The sequence below is a fragment of the Somniosus microcephalus genome, chromosome 13, assembly GCF_052327205.1.
Source record: "Somniosus microcephalus isolate GS21.2 chromosome 13, FLI_Smic_1.0, whole genome shotgun sequence".
NCBI lineage: Eukaryota > Metazoa > Chordata > Chondrichthyes > Squaliformes > Somniosidae > Somniosus > Somniosus microcephalus.
The window spans coordinates 29,427,592-29,447,822 of NC_140999.1; the positions used below are offsets into that span (position 1 = coordinate 29,427,592).

At 41.6% G+C, this 20,231-nt stretch overlaps 1 protein-coding gene across 1 annotated transcript in view; it reads left to right on the forward strand.

The window, feature by feature from the left end:
* The first annotated feature begins 1,622 nt into the window (after positions 1 to 1,622).
* LOC147108173 (unconventional myosin-Vb-like) overlaps positions 1,623 to 20,231 on the forward strand; it is a 196,481-nt gene continuing 177,872 nt past the window's right edge. Inside the window, exons 1-2 of the mRNA XM_086004704.1 lie at positions 1,623 to 1,920; positions 17,094 to 17,204. Coding sequence (XP_085860830.1) covers positions 1,894 to 1,920; positions 17,094 to 17,204 — 138 coding nt within the window. The 5' untranslated portion in view covers positions 1,623 to 1,893. The remainder of the gene's footprint in view (positions 1,921 to 17,093; positions 17,205 to 20,231) is intronic.

Here is a 20,231-nt window from a genome sequence, read left to right on the forward strand (position 1 = left end):
TCAATGAATGGACTACAGCAGTTCATGGCGAGGGCCCACAACCAACTTTTGGATATTAACCTAAGTTTTTACAAGAGATTAAATGTGAATCTCAAGGGTGAGAGGGTCAGGAGAGCTAGTGGTCAGTTTATTTGGCCCCTAACAAACTCCTCTTCTTCATCTCAACTTTGCAGTGTGTTCAGAAACCCCAGAGGAATACCAATCTTCCCCTCTTTGTAAGGTGCAAGTCAAAGCCAGCAGTATACAAGAATAATAAAGGAAGGTATTGGTGGGGAAAGAAACCCAAAACACACGAGACAATGCTCTAAAAGGTATCAAAATGTATTAGCTCACTTGCATGTGCTGTATTTTATTTTGTTGTTCTTGGGATGTAGGTTCTTGGCAAGTCCACATATATTGTCCATCCCTAGTTGCCCTAGGAAGTTGGTGGTGGCCTTTTCCATGAACTGCTGCAGTCCATTCATTGATGGTGTTTCCCATGATGGTGTTAGGTAGGGAATTCCAAGATTTTTACCCAGTGGTGATGAAGCAACTGTGGTATTTGTCTGTATCAGGATGATTTGCGACTTGGAGAGAAACTTGGAGATGGTGGTGTTCCCATAATCTTGTTGCTGTTGTCCTTCTTGGTGGTAGCAGGGGTGAATTGCTGCAGTGCATCCTGTAGATAGTACATACTGTAACCATCGTGTGTTAGTAGTGGAGGAAGTAAGCATTAAGTTCGTGCTGAGGCGCTGATCAAACAGACTGCTTTGTCCTGGATCATGGGGAACTTTTGTGTCTGCACCCATCTAAGTGAGTGGTGAGTATTCCTTCACACACCTGATCTTAGCCTTTTGGATGCTTTGAGGAGTCAGGAGGTGAGCTACTTGTCAGAGAGTACCCAGCCTCTGCCCTTCCCTTGTAGCCACAGTGCTGATATGGCTGGTGCAGTAAAACTTTTAGTTAATATGACCCCAAGATGTTGGTGAGGGTCTCAGTGACGGTGATGCTGTTACAGGTCAGGAACAGGTAGCTAGATCTTTTGTTAGAGATGGTTATTGCCTGGCACTTATGTGACAGAAATGCCAGTAGTCAGCCCAAGCCTGTCAAGGTCCTGCTGCAGGCTGGCAGGGACTGCTTCCTTATTGGAGGTGTTGTGAATGCAACTGCACATTGTAGAATCATAAGCAAACCGCACTCTTGACCTTATAACAGAGGGAAGGCTGATGAATGAAAGATAATTGAGCCAAGGACTCTATCCTGAGGAACACTGGCTGCGATAACTGGCCTCCTACGACCACCTTCTGCATCTTTTGACACCCACTGACCTCAGTTTTCTTTGGGCTCCTTGGTGCCAACTCACTCCTCTCCTCTTGGACTTAGCTCTGTTGGTGAAAGTGACCTAAGTTATTCTGGCTCTTCCCCCTCCCAAACATTTTTTTGTGAAGTCAGTCTCTCTTTAACTCCATGGGAAGAGCATTCTAAAGGCCCAGGAGTATAGTCAAATCTATAAGGTTTGATTATCATCCCTTTCTCTTACACATGTTCCATTTTACTGATGAGCGTTATGTTTGGGCTTTCTGATTAAGTGCGTTCTTTATAGATATGGCTATATTGCAATAGCACACAGTGTTTAAAGTAATGCTCACTGCCCGCGCCCAATGATAACGGGCTTGTGGGCTGACTGGGGATCCTTCCTCAGAGATTGAGTGCAGGTGTTTGTGTGGCTTGCGGTCACGTGCAGAAAGTTAGTGCTGTCCGAGCGAAGGTCAGCGCCGAGCTGCCCCAGGCAGATGTGGAAAAGCTCGCACTTTAACAATTAAAAGGAAAGTTTTTCTAAACCCATTCTGAGGGAGATTGTGCGTCCTGTAAGTGTGTGTTTCAGAAGAAGCGGATTTTCTCTGTCCGGGCAAAATGTCCGTGGCTGAACTTTACACCAAGGTATGCCCAGCCAATAACTTTTATTATACAAAACATGAAAAGTGATTACTTTAGTCATAATACCAACATAGTTGATGCTTTCTAACTGCGGAACTTTTGAGATTTGTATACCCGCATAGAGAGTGTTTTGTATTTTAAAGAAGTGATTTTTTTGTTGTTATTGCACTGAATAAAGCTACATTAATGACTAAGTTTTGGACTTTTATAATGTATAATTTGAAACCAGTAGTTTAAAATATTTGCCCCCCAGACTCGATTTTCACATCACCTGTTAAAAGAATTCATGCAACAAAATGTAAAATCTTTAAGTTTGGGTAAGGGGGTGAAAGTTGTATTGAAGTTAAAGCTGATGGGACCATTGTCCAAGTAAAGTCATAGGAATGCCATTTTGCGAGTTTACTCAAATAACATCAATGTCTAATGTGTGCAACAACAACTTACATTTATATAGCATCTTTAATGTATCTTATCTTGTGGACTAATCCAATTTAAAAGCCAATTGATGTGAATATAATAGCCATTTAGTGTGTTAATTTAGGAAGCAATGGATGGAGGTGATTGTAAGTGTACTTAAAGAAAAATGAGTTTTTCTTGCATGTTATTGTAGCTTGTAAACAATGGGAAGCACTAGTTGTCAATTAGTTGAAATGGTAATTTGCCCAAGAAAATGTTTTTGGCTATCATAATATGGTCTCCCTTTGTCAGTCAGTGGCAGACACATTGTAGGTTAATTAAGTCCGAAGGATTTTATATGTTCATAAAAATACTGGATTCTCTGTACATTTATTTTACAAGGATATATGCATAAACAATATAAATTTTATGAAGCTATTCTTAAAAGGTGTGCATTGGCACATACTTCATGAAGCCATTGTATGATTAAAGAAACATTCACTTAGATATTTTCTGAAGTCATTGTATATTTAGGTGTAAAAGTACACATTTGAGTGCAGACTCCCATCAATAGTCTATGGAGTTTCTGCATGGTGCCTGTAGGAGGCATGTACTGCCACAGCAGGCAGCTTGTACTGGGAACATTGCAGGTTGAGGCACTTTGGCTCTGGGGGTTTGTGGGGAGGGGCCCTGCTTGCTGGTGGTCATGTTGGTTGGGTTTGGTGCTTCTTATGGCAAAAGAGTGGATGGGTTGCTGTGCTGAGTGGGTCAACAAGAATGGACTCCATCCAGACTATCTGGTATTTTCCCACTTCTAGGCAGAGACCAAACTTCTGACTTAATAGATATCCCGTATGTGTTTCAGCCACACATTTGCTGGGGGTGGGGCTGCACTCTGCTATGGGGTGGGAGGAATGCATCATCTTGCACTTAGTAATGAAAGTTGTGCTAGCTGCTCATTGTGAGAGGCCCTTTCTATCTGCTAGGCAGGCCCAGCAAGCACTGAGCCGAGTCCTTCACAATTGGGACCCTGGTTATGTTCCCAGTGACCTTTTTGGACTCTGTCCAGAATGTATGGAGGACGGTGTCCTTCTGGTTGTAGCAGCTGCCTGCTGTGGAAGTGGAATTTGTGGAGTGTGTGTGGGTGTGGTATAATGTATGATTTTATTTTTGAGTTGGCTTTCATGCAGTTTGCTATAAGTACTGGTGTTTGGGGTCTGACTCCATATACTTTGCCATCCCTCCTTCCTTACTGGTCAGCCTAAACTATGTTCCCAGACATCCTCCAACTTTCTGTTCCATCCTTGGTCACAATGTGGAAATGCACCTGCAAGAGCTGTAGCTGACATTCCAAGGGGCTTGCAAGTGCATTTGTGGACTTTTTGCCTGCCCAGAGCAACCTGGAGATGCAACTATCCAGATCACGGAGCAGTCATGGAATCATAGAATGATACAGCACAGAAGGAGGCCATTCGGCTCATCGTGTCTGTGCCGGGTCTTTGAAAGAGCTATCCAATTAGTCCCATAGCCCTGTAAACTTTTCCTTTTCAAGTATATATCCAATTTACTATTGAAACTGCTTCCACCACCCTTTCAGACAATGCATTCAAGATTGGTATTTCTGCACGACACTTGTGATATTACTATATTTTGGCAGTTTACGTTTTATTTTTATTCTGGGTCTGATTAATGGCTGTGAATTAGTCAGGATACGTTATTGTGGTTGCACTCCGTTTCATGCTATATCAAAAAGGCCAGTTGGAAGTGCTAAAACTTGCTGTTGCCCAGTGTTGCAATGGTACCTTGATTGGCAGCATCTGAAGTAGGTAAAAAAAAAACACGGGAGCATGTACATCTTTATTGTTCACCCTAGCCAAGAGCGAAGGGAAGTTTGTTCCATCCGGTTAGAGCAGTGAATATGCTGATAAGGTGGATGGACTTTGCACAGGGTAGTCAATTTTGGTGAGATGCAAAGGAATAGAATTTCTGTATCTGTCTGGAAAACCTCCTGTGTGAGGGACATGCCTTCTTCTCTCATGTAGTTGAGTTTATAAAAGAGATTCATCAAAATTCTTTGTTTTAGGAAATTCTTGGCAATGAGGTGGTTGGGTTGGTTACATATAGCTGTGTCTCAAAAGCATATAGGGATATTTCATGTTCATTACCTCCAGTCTGTACTGCGTATGAAAGCCTGGATTCGCTGATTTTTACTTGGCCAAATCCAACCGGGGAGAGGAAAGGAAAGGAAGCATCCTTGTCTAGTCCCCTGATTCAGTGAGAATGCAGGTGAGCTGAGGGATTGTAATCTGCCTCTTGAATGTTTCACCAAAACCTGTTTTTTGTGTCGTCCCGGAATTTTCACTTGCCTTTTGAATGCCTTTTTCGCATTCAAGAGTACAAGGGCAGGTGTGTTGGTGCAATTGGCATGATGCGCCACATTAGTGACCTGGTGTCCTTTGACAGGTGGCACTGTATATAGTCTGTGTGGATTAGCCCATGCATGACCATATCTAGTCTGGTGGCTAATATCTTGACCGGTATTTTATAGTCAGCATTGGGTTTCTTGACCAATCTGTACACTTGCCCGACACACACTTTTGTCCTACTAAAACCATTCTAGCTGGAATTACACATGGCACCTGTACCATCTTGCCTGTTTCTGTGTCTCAATAAGCTTGTTCATTGCTTCATCTGAATTGGGCAACAAAAGGGGCTGTTGGGCTGCAGCTCTGTGTTACACGTCTCTATTCTTTCTTTCTGAATGTGTGATAAGACCAGAATGTTTTTCACGTCTATTGAAGCAAATATAAATGAATTCAAGAGAAAATAGGTTGTCCTTCTGGAGAAAAGGGATAGGTGGACATTGGCCTGGATTTTGCGGTAAGAATAACGGAGAGGCTATCAGCGTTCGCACATGCGCAGTTAAACATGGAAATCAGGCAGTTGCTTTCCGAGTTGCCCTGCTCCTCCCAGAAGCTTTGATACAACCGGTATCTCACCGAGAGACTTGGCTTTTAAATGCATTTTTTGGTGTGCGGTTGTGGTTCTTAAGCACTAGATACACACTAAACATGCCAGAAAAAGTTAGGGCTTGTATATTTAAGTGTAAGTGAATTTTAATGGCGTATAAGTCTTAATTGCTGCCAAATAACACCTCTGGCACTGAAAATTGGGAGTCTCATTCCTTCAGATTTTAATTATTAGAGATTTAATTTTTAATTTTTTTTTCTTTTGCCTCCTTTTATCTTTCTCTTAATCCCATCTTTCTTTCCCTCTCTTTATTTTGCTTTCTGTACATGATTTGGCATTGAATTAAATATTCTAACTGACACTTCCTGGTTTAGACTCTGTGGGGTCGATTTTCAGTGTGCCGTGAGGCGGGCTTTTAGGCGTGTGGGGATTTAAAATCCCAAATTTGGGGGTCCCGACACCATCCCGCCCAAAACCCGCCTCCATGTAAGTTTCAAAGGAGGCGGGTACCCGCCCCGCACTGGGGCCCGCCGCCCCTCACTGGGACCCGCCGACCCGAAGCGGGAAGGGATTAGTGCCAATTAACTGCCTGTTAACAGGTAGTTAACAGACAGTTTTTAGCCTAATCCCTATTTTGAAGGTTGTCGTGTGGGATTCCCGACGGCTCCAAAAGGGGGCATGGTGGCATAGTGGTTAGCACTGTTGCCTCACAGCGCCAGGGACCCGGGTTCAAATCTGGCCTCGGGCGACTGCCTGTGTGGAGTTTGCACATTCTCCCTGTGTCTGCGTGGGTTTCCTCCCGGGTGCTCCGGTTTCCTCCCACAGTCCAAAGATGTGCGGGTTAGGTTGATTTGGCTATGATAAATTGACCCTTAGTGTTGGGGGATTAAATACGTGGGGTTACGGGGATAGGGTGGGATATGTGTCGGTGCAGGCTCGATGGGCCAAAATGGCCTCTATCTGCACTGTGAGGATTCTGTGATTCTGAAACCACGCCAAGTTAGAGTCGTAGGGTTGAAGGACTTGGAGGGGTCGAGATGTCGGTGTTCAGGTGAGCGATGAGTGCAAAGGTAAGTGTGTTTGGTGTGTCTAAAGTGTGCAAAGAAGTTTAAATTACCTGTACTTACCTTTTACAGCCTTCCTTCCTCTAGGTTTCGGGAGTCCATCATTCAGCCGGCACAGAAAGCAGAATGGCCGCGAGCTGTCAAAAGTGACAGCCTTCAGCTTTCAGTGCCGGCGAGATTTCTAACTGAGTCTGCGTAGAAGGACTCGGGTTAGAAGTCAGACTCAGTGTTTGACAGCTTCAAACAGCTGTGAAACACTGATATTTCATCTGTCAACATCGGTAGTGGGGAAAATGCTAGGGTCCATTATAAAAGATGTAATAGCAGAGCACTTGGAAAGCAGTGACGGGATCGGACAAAGTCAACATGGATTTACAAAAGGTAAATCGTGCTTGACTAATCTACTGGAATTTTTTGAGGATGTAACTGGTAAAATCGATAAGGGAGAACCAGTGGATGTGGTGTATTTGAACTTTCAGAAGGCTTTCGATAAGGTCCCGCATAAGAGATTAGCGTGCAAAATTAAGGCACGTGGGATTGGGGGCAAGGTATTGACTTGGATAGAGAACTGGTTGGCAGATAGAAAGCAAAGAGTTGGAATAAACAGGTCATTTTCCGAGTGGCAGGTAGTGACTAGTTGAGTACCGCAAGGATCAGTCCTAGGACCCCAGCTGTTCACAATATATATTAATGATCTGGACGAGGGACTTGGATGTAATATCTCCAAATTTGCAGATGACACAAAGCTGGGTGGGAGGGTATGCTGTGAGGAGGATGTTGTGAAACTCCAGTACGATTTTGACAGGTTGGGTGATTGGGCAGAAACATGGCAAATGCACTATAATGTGGATAACTGTGAGGTTATCCACTTTGGTGGCAAAAACAGGAAGGCAGATTATTATTTGAATGGCAATAGATTGGGAGAAGGGGAAGTGCAGAGAGACCTGGGTGTTCTTGTGCACCAGTCGCTGAAGGTAAGCATGCAGGTGCAGCAGGCGGTTAAGAAGGCAAATGGTATGTTGACCTTCGTAGCAAGAGGGTTCGAGTACAGGAACAAGGATGTCTTGCTGCAGTTGTACAGGGCCTTGGTGAGACCGCACCTTGAGTATTGTGTGCAGTTTTGGTCGCCTTATCTGAGGAAGGATGATCTTGCCATGAAAGGAGTTCAGCAAAGATTCACCAGGCTGATACCTGGGATGGCAGGAATGACGTATGAGGAGAGATTATGTCGCTTGGGCTTATACTCACTGGAGTTTAGAAGATTGAGAGGGGATCTCATCGAAACCTATAAAATTCTGTCAGGCCTGGACAGACTAGATGCAGGAAGGATGTGCCCGATGGCCGGGGAGTCCAGAACCAGGGGTCATAGTCTAAGGATAAGGGGTAAGCCATTTAGGACTAAGATGAGGAGGAATTTCTTCACCCAGAGAGTGGTGAACCTGTGGAATTCTCTGCCACAGAGGGTGGTGGAGGCCAGTTCATTAAATATATTCAAGAAGGAGTTGGATATATTTCTTAAGGCTAAAGGGATCAAGGGATATGGGGAGAAGGCAGGGACAGGGTACTGAATTTGGATGATCAGCCATGATCTCATTGAATGGTGGAGCAGGCTCGAGGGGCTGAATGGCCTACTCCTGCTCCTATCTTCTATGTTTCTATGTCTTGACAGATGAAATTTCAGTCTGTGACGTCACCTGCTGCCGGGTGGCCCTTAATTGGCCTGCTGAGCCCGCTGGGTGGGCTCAACAAGGTCAACCAAGTGAAAATCGTGTGGATTGGCCGCATCTCGATGGAGGTGGGACTACAACCCAGAAGTTGTAGTCCCACCTCCTTCCCGACTTCTGAATGAAAATCCAGCCCTGTGCCTCAGTAAGGATTCTTCAATCTGGTTTAGGAGACACATCATTGCTTGCCCTGATCACATGGGTCCCAGTCCAGATCCTCTGTAGCGGGCACACTGTTTTCGATTTCTAATTACTGCAAGTCCAGTGCAAAAGCCCATAGAAAGTATGTGGGCCAGTGTAAGGAACGGTGAACACCGTTCGTTCGCTGCTGACTGCAAAATTTGGGCTGATTTTTAAAAAAAGTGAAGTTCAGGTTAAATTTTTCAAGAGTTAATTTTTAGGTGAAATAATGTTTTTCTGTTTCTAATATTTAAATGTCCCAAGTAAATGATATTTTCAGTACAGATGTAAATGTCCCATCTGTAGAGCAGCACAAGATCTCTTTAATTGTGGAGTGCCAATGGAAAGAGATCTCAATGTCTTTCTGGCAAAGAAAATTGGTCTGCATTATATTAAACATTAATGGAGATTTGAAGTCTAGGTTACAGCACCGCATCTAATAGTGCATGCTATTGGTCTTAATGAGTAATCTCATCATGCGCCACCCATGATTTATTGAGTTTTTATACCAGAAATAAATATTAACATTTTAATACTGACTTTGTCGTTGGAGCCAGTTTTGCAGTCAAGTGAGTTTCATACAAGACGACCATTATTGATTTGACCTAATGAGCAAGTAGACTAATTGAATCACTTTGGGTGATGCAGTCAAATTGTGATGGTTTGGCAAAAATTGCACTTGAGATATAAAGAGGCAGACACAGCAATCAGTCTATGCAGTTAAACCTGGCATACCTTTTTATGTTCCAATTGCATCAATCAGTGTTTTTGGGAAACCTTGTCACTGGCCAATAATGCTCCTTGGAGAAGGTAGCAATTGCCGATTGTTGGGCAGGGTGCTGGCCCTGAGACAGAAGAAGAGTGCCACGGCAAAGTGGCTGACTGCTTCTGTGCTGCGAGTAAGTGGGTCTAGGTGCTCAGCCATGATGAATATTGGTAACCATACTGCTTGAGACCTGGTCTGTGTGGCTCCTAATAGAGTGAACTTGAGTAGATGGCATGGCCAACTATTTCCTTGCTTTATTCCACAGTATGATGAAGTATTGTTTATGATCGTATTCACATGGTTCAATCGGTATTACTTGAAAGAAAAAAACTTGCATTTTATAGCGCCTTTTATGACCATAAGACATCCAAAGTACTTCACAGCTAATTAAATCATTTTTGAAGTGTAGTCACTGTAATGTAGGGAATAATTTGCACACAACTGGAACCCATAAATAACAATGAGATAAATGACCAGATAATCTTTTTTGGGATGTTGGTTGAGGGATAAATGTTGACCAGAACACCCCGAGACACCTCTTGCTCTTCTCTGAATGGTCCCATGGGTCTTTTATAACTACCTGAGAGGGTAGGCAGGGCCTGTGTTTAAAATCTCATTTGAAAACGACACCTCCAGCAGTGCAGCACTCCCTCAGTATTGCACTGGTACTGCACTAAGATTACATGCTCTGGATTGGGGCTTGAACTCTCAACTCCCTTTTTTGATAATGCTCCTGCAAAGCGCCTTGGGATGTTTTATTACATGAAAGACGCTATATAAATATAAGTTTGATTTTGGGCAAGAGTGCCATCACTGAACCAAGGCTGACACCTAACTTATTTCTGCATAATACAAAATACTTCCCATCTTGCCCTCCTAGTGAACTTGGAAGCTATCGGAGTACAAGGCCAAGTCTTTGATTTTTATCTGGGAAATGTGCTTCAGTTCTGAGAGCCACATTAAGGTAGATTGGAGACTTTCCCATCTCCTTTAACAGAGGAGTGAGGCAAAGTTGTCCACCGTTACCCATTCTTTTCCATTTCTGACTTCAGTGATGTGGTGGATGACATTGTACAGGGTGGGCTTGATCGGTTCTGTTCCTGAAAATACCGCAGCAGTACTTTTTATCAATGGTTGTGTTGGCAGAATCGCCTCTGTACCTGGGTACCAACTTCAACCTGGACATAGTGCTCTGTGATCATGCTAAGAGGAGGCCAAAGGCACTTTGGCCTTTCTCCTCTGTCTTCAGTCACAAAATTAATCTGTTTTTGTGCTGGTTGAGGGATTAATGATGGCCAGGATGCTAGGAGAACTTCCTTGCTCCTCTTTGAATAGTGTCATGGGATATTTATGTCCACCTGAACAGGCAGATTGGGCCTCTGTTTAATATCTCGTCTGAAGGACAGCATCTCAGACAATGCTCAAGTCCTAGAGTGGGGCTTGAGCCCACAATCTTCTGACCTGATGTACGAGTACTACCACTAAGCCAAACTGACTAAAGTGTAGTTCTTGTCTTTCACACTCTCATCCATTTGTCACACATGACCACTTAAGGCAGTCATTTTGGAATCAATGGAAAAAATTGTTCAAGAACAGAAACTACCAGGTTCAGAATGTCTGCAGCTTCTTAATTAACTTTGCCCATTACTTTTTTTTAAAAAGGCAAGACCAAGTCAAAGTTTTGATCTACCTGAATAGCAATTAAACTCTATGATCGTCTGCCAATATGGTCAGCAAGTATAAAGAGCTGAACACAGAAACTGCTGAAGAGAAAACTAATGAGTGGGAAAGGAGAACGTCTTTCTGCTTTGTTGAAATGGTCACATCAGCTGCATTTAAAAAAAAGTTTCCACTGAAACCATACTATTCTGTATATTCAAGTTTGGAAGAAGGTCCTGATATTAAAAATTTACATTTTGGTAACACAAAGTACTGCTGTTGATATATTTGAGGAAAGATGCAAGTTAACAGCCAAAATTTTCTAGGTAAAGAACGAGTTTAATGTGCATGCTGTTATTAATGTGTAAATAACAGCAATTTTGTGGCGGGGAAGTGATGCCCTGTGAGTTAAGAATGACCACAGATTGCTGGACGATTTGCGCCGCTCCGCTGTTAGCTTCGCAAAAATGGGGGCTCGCTATCGGCCACCGCCCCCCCCCCCCCCACCGAGTTTCAAGAAATTGCTGCATTTGCACAATAAATACGAATTAAACTTGCCGCAGACAGTTAGGGCTGATACTTAACAGCGTAAGGGCTCTTTTAATTGAGATTTATGTTCCTCAACCTCTCCAGCCCAGAAAGGGAACAATTTAAACTGTGGAGTCTCATTCCTACAGGTAGTAAATTGTCCTTGGAGATTTAAATGAAAAAATCAAAATTTTAATTTTTTTTCTTTTCCTGTCTGTCTCATTTCTCTCAATCCAATCTTTCCCTCTTTTTTTAATTTCTCTTTCTGTACCTGATTTGACTCTAATTCACCCTAATTCCTTCTCTGTTGTTCCTGCTTCTTTCCTTATCCTTAAATCTCCTTGGTTAAGGAGATAGACTGTTGGTCCCATCATTCACCATGGTCCCAGATGCTCTGTTGCCCTGCTGTTATTAACTCGCACTTCCAGCAATTTGTGGCACAAATATGTTCGAGCTAAAGGGTGAGGGGAGAAAAGTCAGTCCAACGGGGCTTGCCGTGAGGTGCCCCCACTCAAGCAACTTGAGCAGTGTGATCATGAATGTTTTATATATTTCTTGGAATTTGTTGTAAGAACTCGCTCACTCAAAGCATGGACAGTAAAGGGAGCAGCTACCCTGTACTGCATGTAGGGATTTAATTTTGTATTTGTCTTGCAGTATTTAAGCAAAACACTGGTTCTTGGAAAATAAACTTTTTTACTGTGCCGTTTCAGGAATCCCTTGTAATCTTCTCTCCAACTTTTTGGGTGCAGATGTCACCTTCCCCCTTCTCCCTCCACCCCACCCCAACACACACACAATAGTGTTAATCATGACTTAAAAATGTCGTAGATCTGATAATGCTTGCAAGGTATATTACCATGTTTGTTCATAGCTTTACACTGGACAGGCAGTAAATTGAACTTTGATTCATTAAAATCACTTTATTTTACTGTCCTGAGCATATGATGTAGAAATATATCTTGCTTTTTGCTTTAAAATTCAAGTTTTAAGGTGGCACGTGTTAATGGAATGCAAACACGAAAGCTTGATCACCTGGTTACTGGTTCCATTTAAGTAGTAATTATGATTCACCATTTGGACAACTGTTCCTGTGTCAAATTGTAGACAAACTAATATCTGCACTTCCACTTAAGAGTGCAAAATGACATGTAATATTCACAAGTTAATGTAGACGAGTCATGTTCTACAGACTAATAAACAATACCAGATGTGTATAAATAGTCCGCTGCCACCAATATAAGTAGGGAGAACAATAATCATTCAGTGCACCTCATGAAATTGTTCACTTAATGTAGTAACACTTGCAGAATATTTCTTTGCAGTTCGCCAATTTGCTTTTCCATGCTGTCAAACCTTTTATCTCTACCGAAATTGCCCATTTTCAAATGAATCCACAAGCTAAGTGATTTGCAAGAAAGTTTTAAATTTTGTTTTAAGGTTCACATTTAAGAAAGGCTGACGAGTATAGTTTTCGCTAGTTCCATCCGCGCAATCCGGGTGAAATTGACCAAACCAGTGCAAAGGATCGGGGGAGGTTTAAACGGCGGTTACATCAAGCGTAAATTGAGTTTCCGCAATTTTTAACTCTGGTTTAAAAAATCATTTTGCCTGAAGCCGCCAACCACCCCCTCCCGAGAAACTGGTCTCTTCCCCCCCCCGGATCGAAATAATGAGTATGGCGAGTTTTTGTCTATTGTGGCCGTTCGAGGTGTAACATTTGCATACTGAATTATCATTGGCCCGCAGGCATCTGTAAGGAATACCTATTATATTCACGTGATCACATGCTGAGTTGTGATTGGCCTGCAGGCATCTGTAAGGACTGCTATTGCTTAGAAGACTCCGGGGCCCTGACTCCATCTGGTCCACACGGTGCTGTACTGCTGTGAGTCAGGTCAGACCTGATGCTTCATTAAAAGAGTTTATACTGTAATACTCCGTTGTCCTGCAATTTATTATTTTTGTACAAAGTGTGCAAAACAAGACAGAGGAAGGTCTTCAAATTGAACTCCATTTTCTTAGGCACACAGGCACCTTTTTTAAAAAAAAGTTTTTACATATTAAAAATATTTAATTTATTGAACTGACTACAGTACACCAGTGAAACTAATAAATGGTTCAGTATAGCTTTTTTTAAAGACATTTTCAGTGATTTAAAAAAAAAAAAATCCGTTTACTCTCGGGTGGTGGCTCTTATGATAAACCCATTTTCAGCTATATTAATAAAACTGCACCAGGTTACCACTCTTAAATGCATCAATGAATATTTTTTAATTGAAAGGGGAAAAAATCAAACTTCTGTACTATTACGCTGACCGAGCTGGTTCATGGAAGATTTTACATTTGTGATTACGCAAATGAATTTTGGCAGAAACTTGAACTGTAACATAACTAGTGCCCAATTTCCTGATTACGCCTAAGGTGGAAACTTGTCCCCCCTGGATCTTTTAAACAAAGGGGAGGTAAGTTTCTTTTTTTACACTGGTTTTCACAACATTGTATAGCAACAAGTAGCTGTAAAATTAGTAACTTTCATGCCTACATTCTAGGGTTCTAAGAGGTGGCTGCAGGTTTAGCAGATGCATTGGTTGTGATTTTCCAAAAGCCCCTAGATTCTAGATTGGCTACCTTCCAATCCGCTGGGACCAATCTAACCCTGCTATTCAAGAAAGGGGAGAGAGAGTAGGGATAAATCGATCATTTTCAGATTGGCAGGCTGTAACTAGTGGGGTGCCACAAGGATCAGCTATTTACGATCTATATTGGATGAAGGGACCAAGTGCAATGTATCTAAGTTTGCTGACGGTACAAAGCTAGGTGGGAAAGTAAGCTGAGAGGAGGACACAGAGGTTGCAAAGGGATATAGACTGGTTAAGTGGGCAATAAGGTGGCAGATGGAGTATAATGTGGGGAAATGTGAGGTTATTCACTTTGGTAGGAAGAATGGAAAAACAATATTTTTTAACTGGTGAGAAACTAATAAATATTGGTGTTTAGAGAGATTTAAATGTGCTAGTACAAGAAAGAGAGTTAGCATGCTGGTACAGCAAGCAATTAGGAAGGCAAATGGCATGTTGGCTTTTATTGCTACAGGGTTGGAGTGCAAGAGAAGACAGTCTTGCTACAATTGTACAGGGCTTTGGTGAGGCCACACCTATGCACACTTTTGGTCTCCTTTTATCTAAGGAAGGATATACTTGCCTTGGAGGTGGTGCAATGAAGGTTCACTAGATTGATTCCTGAGATGAGGGGTTATCCTATGTTGAGTCGATTGGGCCTATACTCTCTGGAATTTAGAAGAATGAGCGGTGATCTCATTGAAACATATAAGATTCTGAGGGGGATTGACCGGGTAGATGCTGAGAGATTGTTTCCCCTGGCCGGAGAGTCTAGAACTAGGAGGCATAGTCTCCGGATAAGGGGTCGGCCATTTAAGACTGTGATGAGGAATTTCTTCACTGAGGGTTGTGAATCTTTGGAATTCCCTGCCCCAAAGGGCTGTGGATGCTCAGTCATTGAGTATATTCAAGGCTGAGGGAGATTTTTGGACTGTAGAGATGTCGAGGGATATGGGGATCGGGCAGGAAAGTGGAGTTGTGGTCAAAGATCAGCAATGATCTTATTGAATGGTGGAGCAGGCTCAAGGGGTCTTATGACCGACCTACTGCTCCTAATTCTTAGTTCTTCTGCTCTTAAATAATGGTGTGCTATTTCGTGCTTTGGATAAACCAATCTAAAGGATATACTGGCGGCCAGACTTTATTTCCGAGTTGAGGTTTGCAAGCCTCAATTCTGAATAGTTTTCCCCCAAAGAGAAGTAGCTAGCCCTCCACTTGGGTACTTCCTTTCTATACCCTTCCCACCATGACAGCATCTGAGGACAATAACTCGGAGAAGTTAGTGCAATGTACCACCATTGCCATCGTACAGTACTATTTTGTGTAGCTGTCTGTTGACCTGAAGTCAATTCAGTTGAATTTGAAAAAAGCACGAGTAGAAAGAGAGATCATGTACTTAGCATGGTTTATAAAGAAATTGCAAGCAGGTGGTACAAGAAGTTAATCCTAAATAAATACAAAAATAGCATTGCTCTTTAGCCTCTGTTCTGTGTTAACTAGTGCTGCTTTGATTGGGATCCTGTTGTCATGGTAACACAGCTCGGTTCTTTGTGGTGGTTGCCAAATTGCACTACACTCCCACACACAACTTCAACTGTGGTACAGTATTTTTTCAAAGTAATAAATGTTTAAAAATGTGATGCTCAGTATTGTGGTTGAGTCTCAAGATTGTAAAGTCAAACTCCATTCCAGGTCTGGGGTAGATGATCTAGACTGACACGCCAGTGCTGCATTGTTGGGAGGTGCCATCATTGAGATGCAACATTAAAGTGAGGCCTGCCACCTGTTAAGATGGACATTAAAGATCCTGTAGCATTATTCAAAGAGCAGGGCCGTCTTCTGATGCCTGGGCCAATCGTCCTTAAAATATAATAACTGGTTGTTTATCTCATTGCTGTTGTGGGATCTCTGCAAAATGACTGTCGTAATCATTGCCCTTGAACGTATTTTGTCTTGTGTGATAGCTTTGAGAGAAGTGCTACATAAATGCAAATATTTTAATTCATCCAGCAGCATCTTTTAAAATACATGCAGGCACCATATTTTTGCTTTTCACTGTACTCTTGATGCACTCTCTCTTCCTTTTTAGACTTTTCACTTTGGGGACTCCCTGTAAATACTGGCGTGCTCTTGGGAACTGCCAAATGTAGCTTTTGAAAGAATGGCATCTATCCAAAGAAAACAATGATATTATTGCAGAAAACATTATTGGTGTTGTCTACAGAAAGTATGGGCTAGTAAGTCAACAAATACATAAAAGAACGCTTGGCTCAAATGGACATAATTCTGATGGTCTTGCAATCCTTTGGGTCAACTTTTGGACCCTAGTTTGAATGCCTATACATTGCACTGAGTAGACTTGTTGTGACCAGTAAACTCCCAAGTGTCATCCTGGTTACATTACACAAGTAGTTAATGATGATCGCCTCAAACTGAAAGTCTCTAGTGGTTTTGCTTGTAGCTGAGTTTTGACGATTCTGGTTTTTTCAAGGTCATTGTGTAAATGTTAAACCTCTGCTGTGCAAAATAATGGGTAACAGATTTCATGGAGCAAAATGAAACTAAATGAATGCATTGCAAAAAAAAAAAAAAAGCCCCAGTGGGACTATTAAAGTATGAGGCATTGAGGGGAGGGGGAGGGAGGTGGTGGTGACTAGGAGAAGGTAAAAGTTTAGCTGGAATTTGCAGAAACCTAGAGGCTAAAATTGACATGAATGGGAAGGCCAACTCGGGTGCACAATTACATTCTACTGAGTTCCATTAGGCCAAGCAAGTCTGAGGTTTGCTGTTCTGTGAGACCACTGTAGTATTAATCGGCTTTTTTCCTTTTTTAAAAAAAAAAGAAACTGTGAAATTAGTAATGTATGGTATCTTGGGAATAACTCATCGTGTGTGTGTGTGATATTCCCCCAGTAGCGCACTGATGTCAGCCTAGATTGTGTTTCTCGATTTGGGGTTTAAATCAACAACCTTCTGACTGAGTTGAGCATGCTCCCATTGAGTCAAAGCTGATGACAAGTTCAGCATTTGGGGCTGTCAGATTCTTGAGGCAGTTGGTCAGCTTCTGCATTTTGCAGGTTGGCATGTATATGCAGTAGAGATAGTGGCGGTACTGTTTGTGGGGTTGAAGTAGGGAGAAAGTGTGATTGAAGTAGTGCTAATCAAGTCATTCACTGTTAGTTTTGCCTCAAAGTAGTACATACTTATATCTTACTGGTCAAACTCTGTTTCCAAAATTATACTCTAACATTGTCTACTTTTGTGTTAGTCAACCAAAGTATGGATTCCTGACCCCAAGGAGGTGTGGCAATCAGCTGAACTAACAAAGGATTACAAGGAAGAGGACCACATCCTTTACCTTAAACTGGAAGATGGAACTGTAAGTTTAAGCAGTGCATAACATCCCTCGACTCCTTCAGGGTTTGAGAATATTGCTGCAACAGATGTTTCTGGGTTTCATTGGGTGGTGTTTGTAATATTGAATACGTGGAAGAGAAATTGTGTAGCAAAGGATTCTGGTCTGATTACTCTTTCTGAATGGCTGGCTTGCTCAGGTTTTTTGATGAATTTGTTAAAATATCATCTTTGAACACCAAAGCATAACTTTTCGGGTGTGTATTTATAATGACATTTCTTCGAGCTGCAATGGTTAAAGATCAAGTGATAGGTTTACATTTGTACACTGTGAGTAAGTCTTTAAAAAATAAATCTCTTGCTGCATGGTGCGCTGATCCAGATTTGTATGCTGTTGAGCCATGTAGCTTCATTTAAAAAATGATCCTCAACCAAAAGCATGTTGTCTGGTCATTATCTTCTTGCTGTTTGTGGGACCTTGCTGTATAACTTTGGCTGTCATTGCAACAGTGACTATACTTCAAAAGTACTTAATTGGTTGTGAAGCACTTTGGGTCGTCCTGAGGTTGTGAAATCGCTACAGAAATGCAAGATTGTTCATTTTTTTATATCTTTGATCCAGTGACTATTATCTTCATTGCAACTTCCTCTGCCTAGTATCCAGCTGTTTCAAAGTCTCATCACTGCATGAAATTTCTTCTGATATCAGATTTTTAAGCTTACCTTTTGCTTAGAACTGGCCTTGCTATCCTGCCTTAGTTTAAAGCCAATTAGTCACTCATATACTTTAATTCTCATTTTTTTGCTTCTATCTTATTCCTACCAGGCAGAAACCCAGTTAAAGGCATTGTTAACACACATTATATACTTAAAAAATATTAGCCGATCACTTGTGGCTTTGCTCATGTTGAGTTGGAGGCTTTTGAGGAGAGGGGAAAGAGCAGGTCCAGTAGCCTTGTAGAGGGGGGAGCAGGAAAACGCTGCTTTTACAGCTTTTGAACTTTCAGGCTCCAACCCCTGTGTTAGCATCATTCAGTCTCCTCCTGACCTGTTGACATGCACCCTTGAGTATTTATATATTTAAAAAAAAAAAAAAAAAATGCCCAGCATTTCCTGTTTTGTGTTCCTGGATGGAAATCCATGGGTTGGCGGTGCACATTCAGCAAAAATGGCATATTCATCCATTCCAGCATCATTGTCAAGTTTGCTGATTTACTGATGAATATTTTGGGGCAATTTGTTAATTAAAGTTAGATTTTGTTGTTGTTGATTTAGAACATTTCCTTGAGCATCAAATGTTTCAGAAGAGATTTTATAACTCTGTTCTCAACAATAAGAGGGAAGGCGGTGAAGGAATCCATTCTTGATGAACAATCTTTGTTAGAAAACGAAGAACCCGCAATCATAGTGCTGCTAACCGCAGGTGTTTGTGAGCAGGCCGTAATAGAAAAGTGCTTGTAAATGCCCTCATTTGCATGAAGTAAAGCTTACAACATTCAGCATGTGTAAAACTTTTTTTGGGTGGGAGGGGGGGGATCAAAATCTTACTCCTCAAGAGGATGGGACCCTTTTACCTTTCAACCCATACACTGATTACATGCTGGAAAATTCTTTAATCTACACATGCTTAATGCACAGATGTGGTTACACGTTCTGTCTAAGTAAGTTGAGGTTTTTTATAAAAAAAATTAAAAAAAATCCAGTCAAAACCAAGACTTTTGAGGCAGGCTGAGGCTTTGATGTAAAAACCTAAATGAAGGTATCAAAAGACAGTTTTATAGGTACAGTACATCTAATGTTATTGTCGTGTGTAGTTTTTCATTTTTCATTTTTTTAAAAACCTAATTTGGGAGATATTGAAATTTCAGTTGCTGAGGGAGGAAACCAAAGTCCCTTTTTTCCAGAGTGGTTGAGCAATGTGTGACAGCTGAATGGTGCAATCAAATGTTGGCCTGTTTTAGGGTTGTCCCATCATGTAAACATTATAGCGTTTCCATTACAACATGAGTTTTCCATTAGAAAAGCATTACAGCTGAAGTAAGACCTATGGATGGGAAATGCATCCCATATGCAAGATTTTTAATAAATAGACATATACATGTAGCTAGGCCAGTGGTTGTATATTTATTTTTAGATGAGGCTTCAGAACAAGTTAATGCTTTAACTTTTTTAAATTTTTCAACCGAAGTCCAGGATTTCTGAATGTTGAATCCACAAAAGGCTTGTGGTACGGAGGTTAGATTTGTGACCTTCCTATGTTAAACTTTTAATGTGTGTTGTGTTGGCCAAAAGACAAATGATGACCTTTGAGGTTAAAAGATGATATTCTGTGGAATCGTTCTACTCCTTATTACGATGGCTACATTGGAAAAGACAAAGCACTACACACTGCCCTCTAGTGGGGGGTTTAGATTTGTCGCTGTGCATGTTTAAGTAATGGGGGAAATGTTCAATGCTGAACTTTGTTCCAAATGTTTGCATTTGTGGATATTAATATTGCTATTAAAAGTAACTTGTTTTGTGGGAACATTTTTCATAATTCTAAGCAACAAAAAATGTTCAAATTGAATTCAATGTACAGTGTTAGCTATTGACCTAATTCAGTGGTAAACACTAGAATTTGCTGAAGTATATTTTTGCTCACTGGTGTTTCATTTGCAAGGTAATTTCCTTGGTATGATTTGAAGGTTGCCCCTGGAAATAGCTTTGTGGCATACAAAACTTTATTTGGCCATATTCAGCTTCTTAAATGGGAAGATCCTACTGCATGATTGTCAGAGTTGACTTGACTTTCAAAAATCTGAGATATTTGGTTGTAAAAATTGGTTTTGCAAATTGGTGTACCCTGGAACACTGTCCTTTTTTCATCTTTTGAAAAGTGGCTTACAATGTGGCCAAACCAATGGCATGAAAACTTTTTTTTTAGTTATTTGTCTTGGCTGTGAAGCCGATGTCGCCAAATTTCAACTGATGCAGCCCAAATGGTTACTTGATTTGCATGTCAGTGGCTGGAATAGGGAATATTCTGCTAGTACAGTGGCCGTGCTCTGCA